This window comes from Plasmodium sp. gorilla clade G2 (assembly GCF_900097015.1).
Source record: "Plasmodium sp. gorilla clade G2 genome assembly, contig: PADLG01_00_8, whole genome shotgun sequence".
In the NCBI taxonomy this organism is placed as follows: domain Eukaryota; phylum Apicomplexa; class Aconoidasida; order Haemosporida; family Plasmodiidae; genus Plasmodium; species Plasmodium adleri (nom. inval.).
In genome coordinates, this window is record NW_021628923.1 from 22182 (window position 1) to 37378 (window position 15197).

Here is a 15197-nt window from a genome sequence, read left to right on the forward strand (position 1 = left end):
GGTTCATGAACAACTTTAAAAAAAAAAAAAATAACAAAAAAAATAAAAAAAATAATAATAAATCTTATATATATTAAAATCTGTTCATATAAAATGTATTTTTATTTAATGAACATTTCGAAAATAAACATTAAAAACGTTAATTTATATATATTATATATTTCCTTTAATTATGTATTATTTTGTATTTTTAACGTAATTATTTTTTATTATTAAGTATTATTGTGCTGCATGATTTTCAGATGTTACCTTTTAAGCAATGCACAATAAAAAAAAAAAAAAAGAAAAAAAATATAAACCCAATTTTAACAAAATACAGATTAAATTTACATAAAATTGATTCTCTTTTGTATTAAATATATATGTATGTTTTTAATTAATTATTTTATAAAAAGAAATATAATAATATATATTATAATTTTATGTCTTTTAATTTTAAATAAATACCATAAAAGAAATATAATAAAATAATAATAAGAAAAAAAAGAAAAAAAAAATGTTAAATTTTATATTATATGTATTTTCTATTTTTCATTAACTTTTTAAAATAAAAAAACATATTAGTATATAGATATGTATAACATTATATATATATATATATTAAATAATATTAACTTATTTTATTTATTCTATAACACTACATTGAAAGAGTGTTTGAATAAATATAAAACAATCTAGTTCATATAGGATGTGTTTTTCAAAAAAATATTTGTGTATAAGACATATAGTTGTAAAAAATAAAACCATTTGTTTTTTTCAGGAAGTCCTGAAACAAAATAAAAGCTTTTTAAAAATATTATGTTCTAAGCGCTTCCTTGTTCCAATTCTTGGAATACTTTATATCATTTTAAATGTAAGTTTTTTTTTTTTTTTTTTTTTCATTAAATATATGTAAATATTATTTATGTTTAATTTGTATATATGTGGTTATTATATATATATATTTATTTATTTATTTATTTATTTATTTTTTTTTTTTTTTTTTTTTCCTTATAGGGTAATCTTACATATAATGCAAATTCAACTTCTAGATTACAATTTACTGATAGATGCTCCAGAAATTTATATGGAAAACAATTATCAAAAAAACCATATATGCACTCTGGATATCCAGTAGTTATAAGTCAAGTATTTGGTTTACCCAAAGAAAAATCTACTTTTAACTTAGAATGTACCCCTGATATTGATTATACAAATATTTTGGGTTTTAATGAGAAATTGATGAATGACGCAAATAGATATAAATTTAATAATAACTATGAAGTAATTCCTCATGTAAATGAATTCCAACCACTAATCGTAGATGATGAACTTTCTGAATACAACCAAAAGGTTGATAACATAGGAAGTAATGGAGAAGATATTATAAAAGCAATGCAAACTTTATGGAATGAAATAATGGATATTAATAAAAAAAAATATAATATGTTAAAAGAAGAATTACACAAAAAATACCATGAATATATGATTGAATATAATATGCCAAACGAAGTTTACGTTAAAAAATGGAGACAATGCCTAAATATTATCAAACAAGGGGGACATAATCTTGAAGAAAGATTGAACAAACAATTTGATAATTGGTACAAACAGAAATGTTTATATCTTGAAGAATATAGAAGGTTGACTGTTATGAATCAAATCGTTTGGAAAGCATTATCAAACCAAGTTGAATATTCTTGTAAAATAATTATGACCGGTGATACGACTTCATTTAAACGTATAAATGAATTCAAAATAATCAAACTGAAGGAAGAAGAAGCTGCTCAGAAAGAGAAAAGGAGAAAAGAACAACAAAAGAAAAAAAAACGTAGACGTAGTATATTGTTTTGTTGTGCGCAAGATAAACAAAAAAATAAAACACAAGAAAATTCCTTTGAAAATATTGGAGAACATCAAATAAATGAATATGGTGATATATTGCCTTCATTAAAAGTTTGTGTTAATAATTTAGCTATTAATTATCATGATACCGTAAAAGATGGTGAATACTTGGACCATGATTCATCAGATGCTCTGTATACAGAGGAAGATTATTGGTTCGATTTAGAAAAACGGACCCATATCAACACAATTAATCAAAGGGAAGAACAAAAACGTCAATCACAACAAGAACAAAGACTAAATGAAAATAAAATACAGGATCAAATACAAGAAGCAACCAATACTAAACAAGAAAATATTTCAGAGCCATCTAAAAAAGATGAAAAAGAATCAGAAGTAGATAAAATAATATTTCAGCCTGATACAAGATTTTATGATATATTAGATGTTGATATTAATGCAGATATGAATGAAATTGATAAATGTTATTTTAAATTAGCCAAAAAATATTACCCAAATAATGAATCAACATTTGAAGATCGAATAAAATTTAAAGAAATTAATGAAGCATACCAAGTATTAGGAGATATTGATAAGAAAAATATATATAACAAATATGGATATAATGGTATAAATAATGTTACCTTTATGCACCCATCATTGTTTTACTTTTTTTCATGTTTAAAAAAATATGAATATTATACTGGAATACCTCATATAATAAATATTTTGAAATTTTTATTTGAAAAAAAATTATCCATGGATGATATAGAAACCAAATCTGAATACATTTTGCGTTTTATGAATGAATATCAAAAGGAAATTGAAGCTATGATATCTTTACGGTTAACAGATAAAATAAAACAAAATATTGATGGTATTGATAATTGGAACACACTAATTATAGATGAATTGAAGGAATTATTAGAATCTCATTTCACTTTACCAATTTTAGATTCTATGGCATATATATTTAGAAACGTTTCTCAATGCTATTTAAAAAACCAAGAAAAAGCAAAAAAGAAAATCGAAAGAAGATTCAAAAAAAATAAATTAAAATCTACATGTGCTTATAACGACTTAAGATGTACACTTAAAGCATATTTCAAAACTAGAAATCAAGTGAGTTCAGTTACATATAAGTTAGAAGATAATAAAAAACAAAATTATAAATATAAGGGATATAAAAATATTATTGATTTAGAGGATGATACGAAGTACAAAATAATATATTCAATGGTTAAAAATATACTAAATATAGCTTTATCTGATATGGAGTATACATTTAGAACCGTCTGTAAAAGTATATTAAATGAAGAAGGAATAGATGATACAACTATAACGAATAGGGCTGAAGCATTGAATAAATTAGGGAATATAATCAGACAAAAAATATTAAAAGGCCAAAATATTAAAAAAAATAAAAAACACGATATTCAAAACATTACTAATAATATTTTAAACGATATAAGAACAATGAATGAATTATTAAAATGAGAATTATTACAATCAAAACTAAACTCTAATGAAAAAAAAAAACAAATATTTATTATAACATTAATGAAATTGTATAATAAAATAATCAAACAAAGGATAAACGAAATTCATAACATATACAAATATATATATATACAATACTTAAGAATATATGAAAAATATGAAACATGATATATAATCATAATATAAATATTTTTCTTTTTTCATTTTGCATTTTCAATATTATTATTATTATTACTTTTTATTATTTATTTTTTTTTTTTTTTGTTCATTTTATGAGAAATTGTGTTTCTTATAAAATGTCTTTAAAAATGTTCTATTTTACATATTTTTAGTTTTTATTTTTCTTATAACTTGTTTTGTGTATTTATTCAATATATTTATATTTTTTTATCTAATTTTTTCTTATCATATATATATATATATATATATATATATATACATATATTGAAGACTAAATAATTATAATTAAGATCTATAAATTAATCAATATTGTAATAATCTTAATCGATACTTATTATTAATTTATTTTTTATATATATACAAATTCGTTTCTTATTCACTTAATAATAAAGAATTTGTTTTATTATTTTTAAATAATTCCTAGTATATTTTATGATTTTACCAAATCTTTCTTTATATAAATAAAAACAAAAATGCTATTTATGCAGTTAAACAACATATAAAATCATATATTGCGTATTAAATATGAACAATAAAACATATATAATCGAATTATGATAGGATTATGATAAAATAATTTTACTATAATTTTTATTTCCTTTATGGAACAATTATATATATATAATTCATATACAATCCTATTTTCCATACTTACTTAGAATTGATAATTATTTTTTCACTATATATTTATACATATTAAGTTATTCTATTATATTATAAAATTTAATTAAACCACAAATATAATTATTACCATATACATATATAATATACATATCTTCATATTATATTATATTTCTTAAACTCATTAATAAATAATAATAATAAAGTACTGTTATTTTTTTATTTAAAACTACAAAAATAAATTTATAATATAAAATATACTGAATACGGAGTACGTTAATATATATGTTTAGGAAAATGTTTTTAAAAAACCATTATAAATATGTTTATAAAAATATCATCCTAAAATATATGAAAAACGTACATTAGCCAGTACATATTACCAACATACATAATCATATTTTAAAAGGCATCATATAAAACAAATTTTAATGTGAAAAAAATATAAAATGTTTTCAGTATCTATATAGAAAATGACATATAACAATTATATATAAAATTATGACATTTTAAAATAAATGTTCAATATATTAAAATATAAATTATAATACCATTCAATCGTATTCTTAATATAATTAAGGCAACACATTGTATTTTTTAATGGGACATTTCTTATTTTAAAATTATAATTAGAAAATATTTTATTACACATTTTTTTCATGTATATTTTTTACTTCAAAGTTATCGTATTAATATATATGTATGTTCAATATAAAAAATAACAAATTATATCGGATTTCGATATATTCATCTTCATATATATATATATATATATATATATATATATATATATATAATAATAATAATTCATTTAAAGTAAATTTTATAATGAAGAAAAAAAATTAAATATATTTAAAATAAACAATTAAACATATTATATTATAATGAATATATATAAGACATAAACCTAGGGAACAATTAAAAATATATATGTATACGTACTAACATTATATATATATATATATACATATATCCATTTATATTTATATAACGCATAGTTTCCTTTATTTATTAATATTCAAGCAATTTTAAAATTCACCATATTTAACATAAAATAAAACATTCAGTAACACAATATGAAAACAAAATGTTCATTAACATTAATGACACATAAACACGATAACAACAAACACATTTAAAATAAACAGATAAATACCTCCATTCAATATATCAATACTATATATCATATATTAAATTCATTTATCATATGGAATTTGCACATAGTTTATATCAGAAAAAATAAAAATAAAAGAAGTATAGTAATAAATAAATAAAACAAAAAAGAAAAATTATAACGATCTTTATATTATATGAAGAAATATATATAACATTTAATATAATAAACAAAAATAACAGAATAATATGTAAAGTCTATTTCATAAATGTAAAACATATAATGATATATATATATATATATATTTAATAGAAATAAATGCATAGTAAATTTATATAAAAATGTTCATTTTTGAAATAAAAATTTTTGTGTTTATATCTCCGTTGATTTACAAATATTGGTTTATAAAAATAATATAACAAAAAAAGTTATATATATTAAAATAAATAATTACTATTAAAAACAAAAACAAACAAAAACAATAAAACCATAATAATATAAGTTTTTATAATGTAATAGATACATATTAATTAATTTTTTTATTAATATTTTTAAACAAAATAACGAAATATGTATATAAATAAAAATATTTTTTTTTCTTGATTAAAAAGCATTGTTAATATAATTATATATGTTATATTTTAATGAGACTGAATCTATAATATAATGCACATATTATTGTTATTTATTTTATTTTTTTTTTTTATTTTCCTTTTTCTTCATTAGATATATAATATTTAAAATTTATAATTATATATTCATTATTATATATTTATTTAATATTACTATTTACTTTAATTTAGTTTTTTTTTTCTTCAGAAATTTCCCTTTCATAAAAAATAAAATTTGAATAATAAATTTTAAAACATGATATATGGTTAAATATTTTTTAATTAAATATTATTTATCTTAGAAATCTATAAAATTAATAATAATAATGTAATATTAAATTATACATTTTTCTATAAATATATCTTATATATTCCTATTATATATGTGATATTTTCCTATAATATAAAATATATTCAGCTATGACATTTTATATATTAACCCATAATATATTAGATATTATCCATAAATATATATATAATAATCTAAATAATTATTTTTATAATATTATTATAAAAACTTAATATAAAGTTAATAATAATGAACATAAAAAAAAAAAAAAAAACTTCAGTAGTAGGGTAGATCTTTAGGGTTTTTCATAGAATTTATATTATTATTATAACTAAATATTAAATTAAGCAGAATTATGGTATATTAACTGATAGAAAATTATATTTCAAAACAGAAAAAAAAAACAAAATTAAATATATATGATACTTTTTCCATATAAAAGAAATTAATATATTAATATATATTTAATGTAATATTTTATGAATAATATATATATATATATATTAATATATTTATATTTTATAACCGAATATTAATTTAATATATACATTTAAAATTAAATTAATATTATATTCAACATAGTTCATAACATAATCATAAAAAACTGAAGATAATTCTATTAATTTAATTTTATTATATGAAATTAAAATATATATATATATATATATAATTAACGATCTCAGTAATTTATATTTTTATAAATTAATATTTAATTTGATAGAGACATATTTTTTCCTTTACTTCTACATATTATTAAATATATAATAATGTGTATTATTATTTTCATATAACCAATATACATATACATATATATATAAACTATAAAAATATTATTCATATATACATTTTTTCATAAATAATATTATAACTTAATTATAAACAAGAAAATATTATAAAAAATAAATTATCAACATTTTGTTATATGAACATTAATATTCTGTTATTATAAATATATGAACCATCCATTATTAATACAATTTATACATATTTGAAAAATTATTTGTTATAATATTTAAATATAATAATGATATTTTCTTATTTCAAAATATTATCTATAGAAATACTAGTGTGTTTATTACTCCTATTAAATATTGTAAGAATAAGAATTAGTATAAAATAATCTATATATATATATTATATTTTTGAATAATTATATATTATTATAATGAAAAAAAACCATCTTCATTATAACATTAAAAATATAATTTTTTTATACTTCTTATAACATACAGGATCAGCCTAAAGATATAAATCTTATAAAAATAGATATACACAATGTATTTGTTAAAGGGAATACAAGATATTTAGCAGAATATAATAGTGAAAATAAAGAAGATCAAACATTACAACAGAAATCACACCTCGGAATAGTGAAAAATATATTTACCAAAAAAGAACAAAAAAAAAAAAAAAAAAAATTACCTAAATCACAAAGAGCAACAGCAACAGAAAGAGCACTAGCAATGAACGCTTATGTAGATTACTTAAAGGAAACCTGCAACGGAAGTGAAAAACTCATGAGTCTTAAATTTATTTCATACCTTATTAGATATATGGATATAACATATGAAGAAAAAAAAACACTTCAAGGTCTCGTTGAGCAATATATATATAGTAACATTGAACATGAGAAATATGAATTGTCTAAACTTATTGATGTTTATATAAATAAAGAAGAAGATGAATATACTATAATTAATTTTAAAAATATTCTTTATGATAAAGAAAGAGTAGAATCCTTAAAATATTCTGAAAAATGTTTGTTTTTCTATAAGATATTTCCCTTCTTGTAATCATTAAAAAAAAAAATAAAAAAAAAACACAAAAAAGAAAAACAAAACAATTCCTATTATTAGTTAATACTAAAGGAATTTTTAATAATTATAACGTTTTAGACTGATATATATCCTTAATTTTATATTAATATTGAATTCTATTGAAATAATTTATTTGAACTTTTAATAATATTTCAACTTCATTTTAATATGAACATATTATGTTTATGTAAAAAATATAAAAAACTTTAATTTTAAAATTTTCTAACAAGATTTATTTATTATATTAAAAATATTTAATTATTTAATGATTAAATGTATTATATGTATTAATATATATATATAATATACAAATTGAAACATGCACATTTATATAAAAAAAAAAAAAAAAAATTAAATATAAAGAATACATAAAAATATATATTTAATTAATGTATTACAATATACATTTATATTATATATATAACCAACATACATGCATGAAACTTCTTATAAAAACTAATATTTATTATTAGAACAGGAAATAAAAAGGAAAATTTATGATGAAAAATAATAGTTTTTTATAATATATATTTTTATTAATATTTATCATTTCACGTTTTTTAAAATATATTTCTTTTTATTTTTAATTTAATTTTTCTCTTTCTCTTTCACTTTTCTTTTTATTTATTTATTTATTTTATTATTTTTTTTTTTTTTTTTTATAATTTTTTTACATTATCTTTTAATATACTGCACTTTTTAAAAAACAAATATGTTTTAAGGATTCATATATAGAATAAAATGTTTTTCTTTTTAAAGGTATATTTATATTTTATATTAAAATTATACAATTATTATTTCTTTTTTTTTATTTTTTATTTTTCTTATATTATCAAAAATATAATTGCTTCATCATATTTTCACTAAAAAAAATTGTATTTCTTTACATTATGTGGATATATTATAATATATATGTACATATATATATATTATAAGCTTTTAGAATATTATATATTTATTATATTTCATAATTATATTTAAAATAAAAAGGTTAATATATTTATTCAAGCAACGATCTATATACACAATTGATCTATTTCACTTTTATGGTATTTTACAAAAGAATATTATGTTTCCTATGAATGAAACATTTATATCATTCATATAAAAGGTATATTCTAAAAATCGTATGTTAAGAAAAGGTTATTTTATCATACTCATAATATATATATATATATATATATATATCAAATAATTTTTTAATTTTTACATATATCTATATAAAAATAATATTATTAAAAATTGATCCATAAAAAATGTAATAACATTTTTATAAAAAATTATTATTAAAAAAAAGAAGAAAAAAAAAAAAAAACAAATATCGAAAAATATTTATAATAATAAAAAATAACATATTAAAAAAAAATACAAAAAATACAAAAAAAACAAAAAAAAAAATTAAAATATTATATTTAAAAATAAAAAAAAAAAAAAAAAATAGAAATATTTTAAATTATTAAAAAATAAAAAATGGAATTTTATATTTTGTTAAAATATATAACTTTGCAAATGATTTAATTAATATGTATCTTATATTATTATATATTTACTTATTCTTTCCACCATGGATTTTTACTTAACTCTTTTAAACTTAAATTTTTCCTAGAGGTCATGAGCAATAATTGCTAAAAAAAAAAAAAAAAAACAAATTATGTAACAATTATTATATATATATATATATATATATATATATATATATATATATTCATTTATATGTAATATTAGAATAATTGAAAATTATACCTGAATTATCTTTTTAAATTCTTTAGGCCACTTTTTTGTTATGATAAATAAATCTATGTTCATATCTTCCTTAAAGATTTTGGAAAAATTTTCATCTTCTTCTATATTTGCAATGAGCCATAAAGGTTTGTTATTCCAAATCCTAAGAAAAAGAACTCCTAGCATATATATATCAGCACTTATAACGTTAAAATAATATTTCCTTCTTTCTTCAATATCTTTAATATAATTTAAATCAGATAAAGGGTTTTTTATACCCATTTCCTCATATTTTTTACGAAGTTGTATACATTCAGGAGGTGCATATGAAATTTTTCCAACTTTTGGTACACATGATTCAAATAAACATATATGATTCACTTCTTTTACGTGTCTTAACGTTTTTGTATATATAGGTGTACTTTTACAAAAATCACATAAAAGAAATTTATAATCTTCTGTCATTAAAATATTTTCTTTGGATATATCAAGATGAGCTATTCCTACATTGTGTAACTTTATTAATAATTTTAAGCATTCATATAGAATTCTTTTTTTTTCCCTTTCACTTAGTATAATATTATGTTCCTTTTTTATTTTTCCCATATATTCTAAAACATTTTGACCATATAATTCAGATACAATTACAATATATCCATTTACATTCTTATTTATTCTTTCTTTTAAAATTTTTTTAAATTCATGTAAATGATTAATATCAAGTTCATTCTTTTCATTAAACATATACTGCGGAAAAATATTTTCTTTATTATTTTCTTCATAATTTTCTTCATATAATATTTTATATAATTTAGGTGCTATTAATCCTTGATAATATTCATTTAGAAAAGCTAATATGGAAGCTTCCATTACATAATTTTCTGCATTTACTAAATATTCACCATTATATAATTCCATCATTTCAAGTTGCTCTAACCATATATCTATTGGTATTTTTTTTATGAATAAACCTATATTACTTTTATTTTCATCATTTTTTGATGTAATAACTGTTTTAAACATTTCTTGAACTCGAAACTTTTCTTTATTGTAAGAAATTGTTGCTATAGGAATTAATTCCCAATCAGAATATTTTACTCCGTTTATCGAAAAATTATTTGATAAGCCTAACATCTTAACCATTAATTTGTAACCATCCATCCAATTATAAATATTTTTTGAATGGTTATTATCCTTTAATTCAGCAATATATTGTTCATTATCATTAATATCATTATTTTTCACTTTTCTTTTATAATTAAATTCTTTATTTTCTTTTATATTTAAGTTGCTTCCACTTTTTAATAAATTTTCATCCTTATAAGTTATCTTTTTAATTTTATTCAATATTTTACTTAAATTAATTAAACCTGTTAATTTTGTTTTTTTATTTTCATCATCACTTTCATAAATACTTTCTTCTTCACCTAATATGCGCTGATCAAATATTTTATTACACGATTTTACACAACATAATTTATTTATTCCATTATATTCATGTAAATTTTTAAAATATATATCAATTAATCTTATATATTCAAATGTACTCCTATCTGTAAATGTCAAATTCTAAATATAAAAATTATATAAAAATGAAAAAAAAAATAATTGTAATTTATATTCTTATCATATAATAATACATACAAAATGTGGATATTTTTCTTATTATATTACCAATAAAATCAAAAATAGAAACCAAAATATATATGACGGAAATTTTATATAAATCATTTTAAAAAAATAAAAATATAATTTACATACTTATTTATATTTTAATGTAAAATAATAATAAATCCAATCCACTCCATTTTTCATATTTAATAAGTAATAAAAAATATTATAATGATTCAATTATTATCAAAAATTCAAACCCAAAATAACACATCAAAACATTTCACAAATTCATACATGAACAAAGATATAATAAAGTAAAATTTTTATAAAACATTATAATATATTTTATTATATATTATTAAAAATTATATAAGATGAAAAAAAAAACATATATATATATATATATATATGGGTATTATATAATTTTAATTCTTTATAGAATATAACGTATAAATGTAATAAATTATATATCCATTTATTATTTAATATTATATTAAAAAGATATAACAATTCTAATGAATTTTAATTTTTCTATTAATGAAACAAAAAAAAAAAAATAAAATAACTCTGATACTTTAGTGTACTACCTTAGATTACAAAATAATATTGATGAGAATTATATATATTATAATGTAAATGCAGTTAATCTATTTTTTTTTTTTTTTTAATATATATTTTAATTAAATATATAGAATTACACATTAATATATATTATATCATATATAAAAATATTTATTTTTTTTCTAGCAACTTAAAAATCATAAAATTCATATACATTTAAACCTATAATATATAAATAAAAAAAAATAAAATGTATAGAATATTTTATATATTAAAAATAATAAACAAATTCTTAATAAACTAAAATTAACATATACATACAAAAACATTTTTTATTTATATAAAATATTTTACATGGTTATTTTTTTTTCTTTAGAGATCTATTAAAAGTTGAAATAAATTACTTATATGAAATTCTAAAATAAAAAGAAAATAAAAAAAAAAAAAAAAAAAAAAAAATTAATATATATATATATATATATATATTTATTTATTTATTTAAACATTCACTTTAGATTTTAATTTTTAAAAACTGAATGTAAATTGTAAATAATAAATGTTTTTCTAAAATGAATATATATTTAAAATATATATATATATATATATATATATTATTACTTTTATATATAAAAAGTAATTGTTCACATGATTTAATATATTTTATTAATATTCTATATTTTTAATATTTATTTGAATAAAAAAATTTAAAAACCACACATATATATATCTGTAATATATTTGTAAGCATTTAGGAAATTTATAAATTACAAAGAATCGTATAATTAAATATTTAATATAAAATATGTATTAATAAATTCCTTTATATATATATATATATATACATATATATTTTTTTTTTTTTTTAATATTTTTTTTTAATTCTATTTTTTGAAATCATATAACAAGCACCCTATAATTTAAAATAAGCTAAAATTTATATCTATTTAATAAAGTTTTAATGAAAATAATAAATATTATTTTTTATGACACACATATGCTTTTATAGTATTATATATATACTTCCATAATAACAGTACATATACTGTATTAAACGCTTTTTCAATTTAAAGACGTAGAATAAAAATAATTCATTCAATAATATATCGTAAGAAATTTATTTTTAATAGCCGTAAATATATATATAAATATATATTTAAATGTTTTATATGAAATGTATTATATTACACTTAAAAATATGTAGTACCAAAATTCAAAAATTTCAATACATATATATATACTCATAATTAATACTTAGTATATATTTTGATGTGAATAAAATAATTATATATATATATATATATATTTATATTTATATTTATATTTATATTAATATTTCCATACATCATAATAGAAAACTTTTCTTTTTAATTTATATTTCAAATAAATATAAGAAAAATAAATATAATATTATTATTAATAATTAATTGAAATATTATTAAATCCTTTTTATTTTATTTTTTTATGTGTGTATTTGTTTTATTATATGGTTAATTAATCATTAACACCATATATTTTTATGTGTATCTATTTTTATTTTATTATTAATAAAACAAAACTGCAATATACGTATATTAAACAAATAACAAAAAATTATTATATGAGAAAAAAAAAAAAAAAAAATGTAAAAAAGTAAAATAACTGTTCGAAATGTCAAATGATAATTAGAACATATATATGTAAATTATATATTACAAATATGTAAAGAAACTTAAAATAAAAAAAATGAATAAATGTTATCCATTTCTTACATTTAATGTTTTATATTATTTATTTTTTAAATAATTCTCGTTATTTTATAAATAAAATATTTATAAAAGTTTCAAATATAATATTTTTATTTTTTATTCATCATATTCTTCATTGTGTTCTGAAGGTATTTCATCATCTATTTCTTCAACATTGTCTTCCACGTTTTCATTTGTATTTTCGTCAATATCTTCTTGAATGTTTTCTAAATTTTCTTCTACAGTTTCTTCAACATTTTCTTCTACAGATTCTTCTACAGTTTCTTCAACATTTTCATCTACAGATTCTTCTACAGTTTCTTCTACAGATTCTTCTACATTCTCTTCCACATTTTCTTCTATATTTTCTTCTATATTTTCTTCTACATTTTCTTCTACATTTTCTTCTACATTTTCTTCTACATTTTCTTCTACATTTTCTTCTACATTTTCTTCTACATTTTCTTCCACATTTTCTTCTACATTGTCTTCCACATGTTCTTATCGTTCTTAATTTTAGTTTTTCGATAACAAATTCTAGTTTTATAGTTACTAATTTGGTCTTACAGTTACTAATTTATTTCTTATCCTAACGAATTTGGGACCTATCTGAAGCAATTTATGTATTATCTTTATTAATTTTATTTCATATGCAATTTTTCCTGATAGGCTTTTCGCATCCCTCTTTATATATTTTTTACCTTTCTTACCTTTTAATATATATTTTCTTATAACATTTGCCAACATTCTTAAAGATTCAATTCTCTTTGATAAAGCTCTTTCATTTAACCCTTCAACTGTTAATATACTTTCAGCTGCATTTTTAACTGTATTCTCTATATCGGATAAAGATATATTTACTATATAATTAATAATTGCTTCTAATAATTTTTTCTGTTTTTTATGGTTTAAGTTCATAATATTTTGGTATCCATTCTCATTATTATCATTTAATGTATTATATTCCAAATTATATATTATTGAATTAATTTGTTCATTACTTCCGAAATATTCTCTCAATGTATGGATTAGTTTATGACTTTCATATACTATGGTTTCGTTATTTTTTTTTGTTCTTGTTTCAAGTTTCTTAATTGATCTTTTAGGGTTTCTCATATGACTCGTAGAAACATATTGTAATGTCCATCCTATAGAATCAATAATTGCTATATCAAATGGAGAACCCATTAATCCATATATTTGATCCTTAATTTGTACATCCCAATTTCTAATACTATCTATATATGGTTGCAATCTAGATATTAAATTTTCAGATATGAAACTTTCTCTCTCTTTTTGATATTCTTCCATTATTTTTGATAAAAATTCAGATTTTGTATCTATGTCATCTATTGTTAATTTCTTTTCAAGAAAGAATTTCAGAAGGGTTACAATATTAGGTGATCCTGTATAATAAGCAAATTTTTCTAAGCTAGATAACATATAATATATGGTTGGGTGAATGAAGTTAACTCCCTTTATTCCATCATATCCAAATTTATTATACATTTTCCTTTTATCAATGTCTCCCAATACTTGATATGCTTCATTTATTTGTTTAAATTTTAACATTCCTTCATTAACTGAATATTTTGGTGGATAATATTGTTTTGCTAATTT

At 17.4% G+C, this 15197-nt stretch overlaps 4 protein-coding genes across 4 annotated transcripts; 2 read left to right on the forward strand and 2 right to left on the reverse strand.

The window, feature by feature from the left end:
* Window positions 1-688: 688 nt before the first annotated feature.
* Window positions 689-3321, forward strand: PADL01_0006900 (ring-infected erythrocyte surface antigen 2, putative; the record flags this gene model as incomplete). Its single annotated transcript, XM_028680660.1, has 2 exons — window positions 689-853; window positions 997-3321. 2 exons carry the CDS (start codon window positions 689-691, stop codon window positions 3319-3321), a joined length of 2490 nt encoding a protein of 829 aa, XP_028541438.1.
* A 3842-nt stretch (window positions 3322-7163) lies between these two features.
* PADL01_0007000 (Plasmodium exported protein, unknown function) lies at window positions 7164-7932 on the forward strand (the record flags this gene model as incomplete). Its single annotated transcript, XM_028680661.1, has 2 exons — window positions 7164-7232; window positions 7372-7932. 2 exons carry the CDS (start codon window positions 7164-7166, stop codon window positions 7930-7932), a joined length of 630 nt encoding a protein of 209 aa, XP_028541439.1.
* Window positions 7933-9506: 1574 nt separating this feature from the next.
* On the reverse strand, window positions 9507-11409 carry PADL01_0007100 (serine/threonine protein kinase, FIKK family; the record flags this gene model as incomplete). Its single annotated transcript, XM_028680662.1, has 3 exons — window positions 9507-9581; window positions 9700-11247; window positions 11353-11409. 3 exons carry the CDS (start codon window positions 11407-11409, stop codon window positions 9507-9509), a joined length of 1680 nt encoding a protein of 559 aa, XP_028541440.1.
* Window positions 11410-13694: 2285 nt separating this feature from the next.
* PADL01_0007200 (ring-infected erythrocyte surface antigen, putative) lies at window positions 13695-15149 on the reverse strand (the record flags this gene model as incomplete). The annotated part of the gene is made up of 2 exons (XM_028680663.1): window positions 13695-14056; window positions 14183-15149. 2 exons carry the CDS (start codon window positions 15147-15149, stop codon window positions 13695-13697), a joined length of 1329 nt encoding a protein of 442 aa, XP_028541441.1.
* Window positions 15150-15197: the final 48 nt, after the last annotated feature.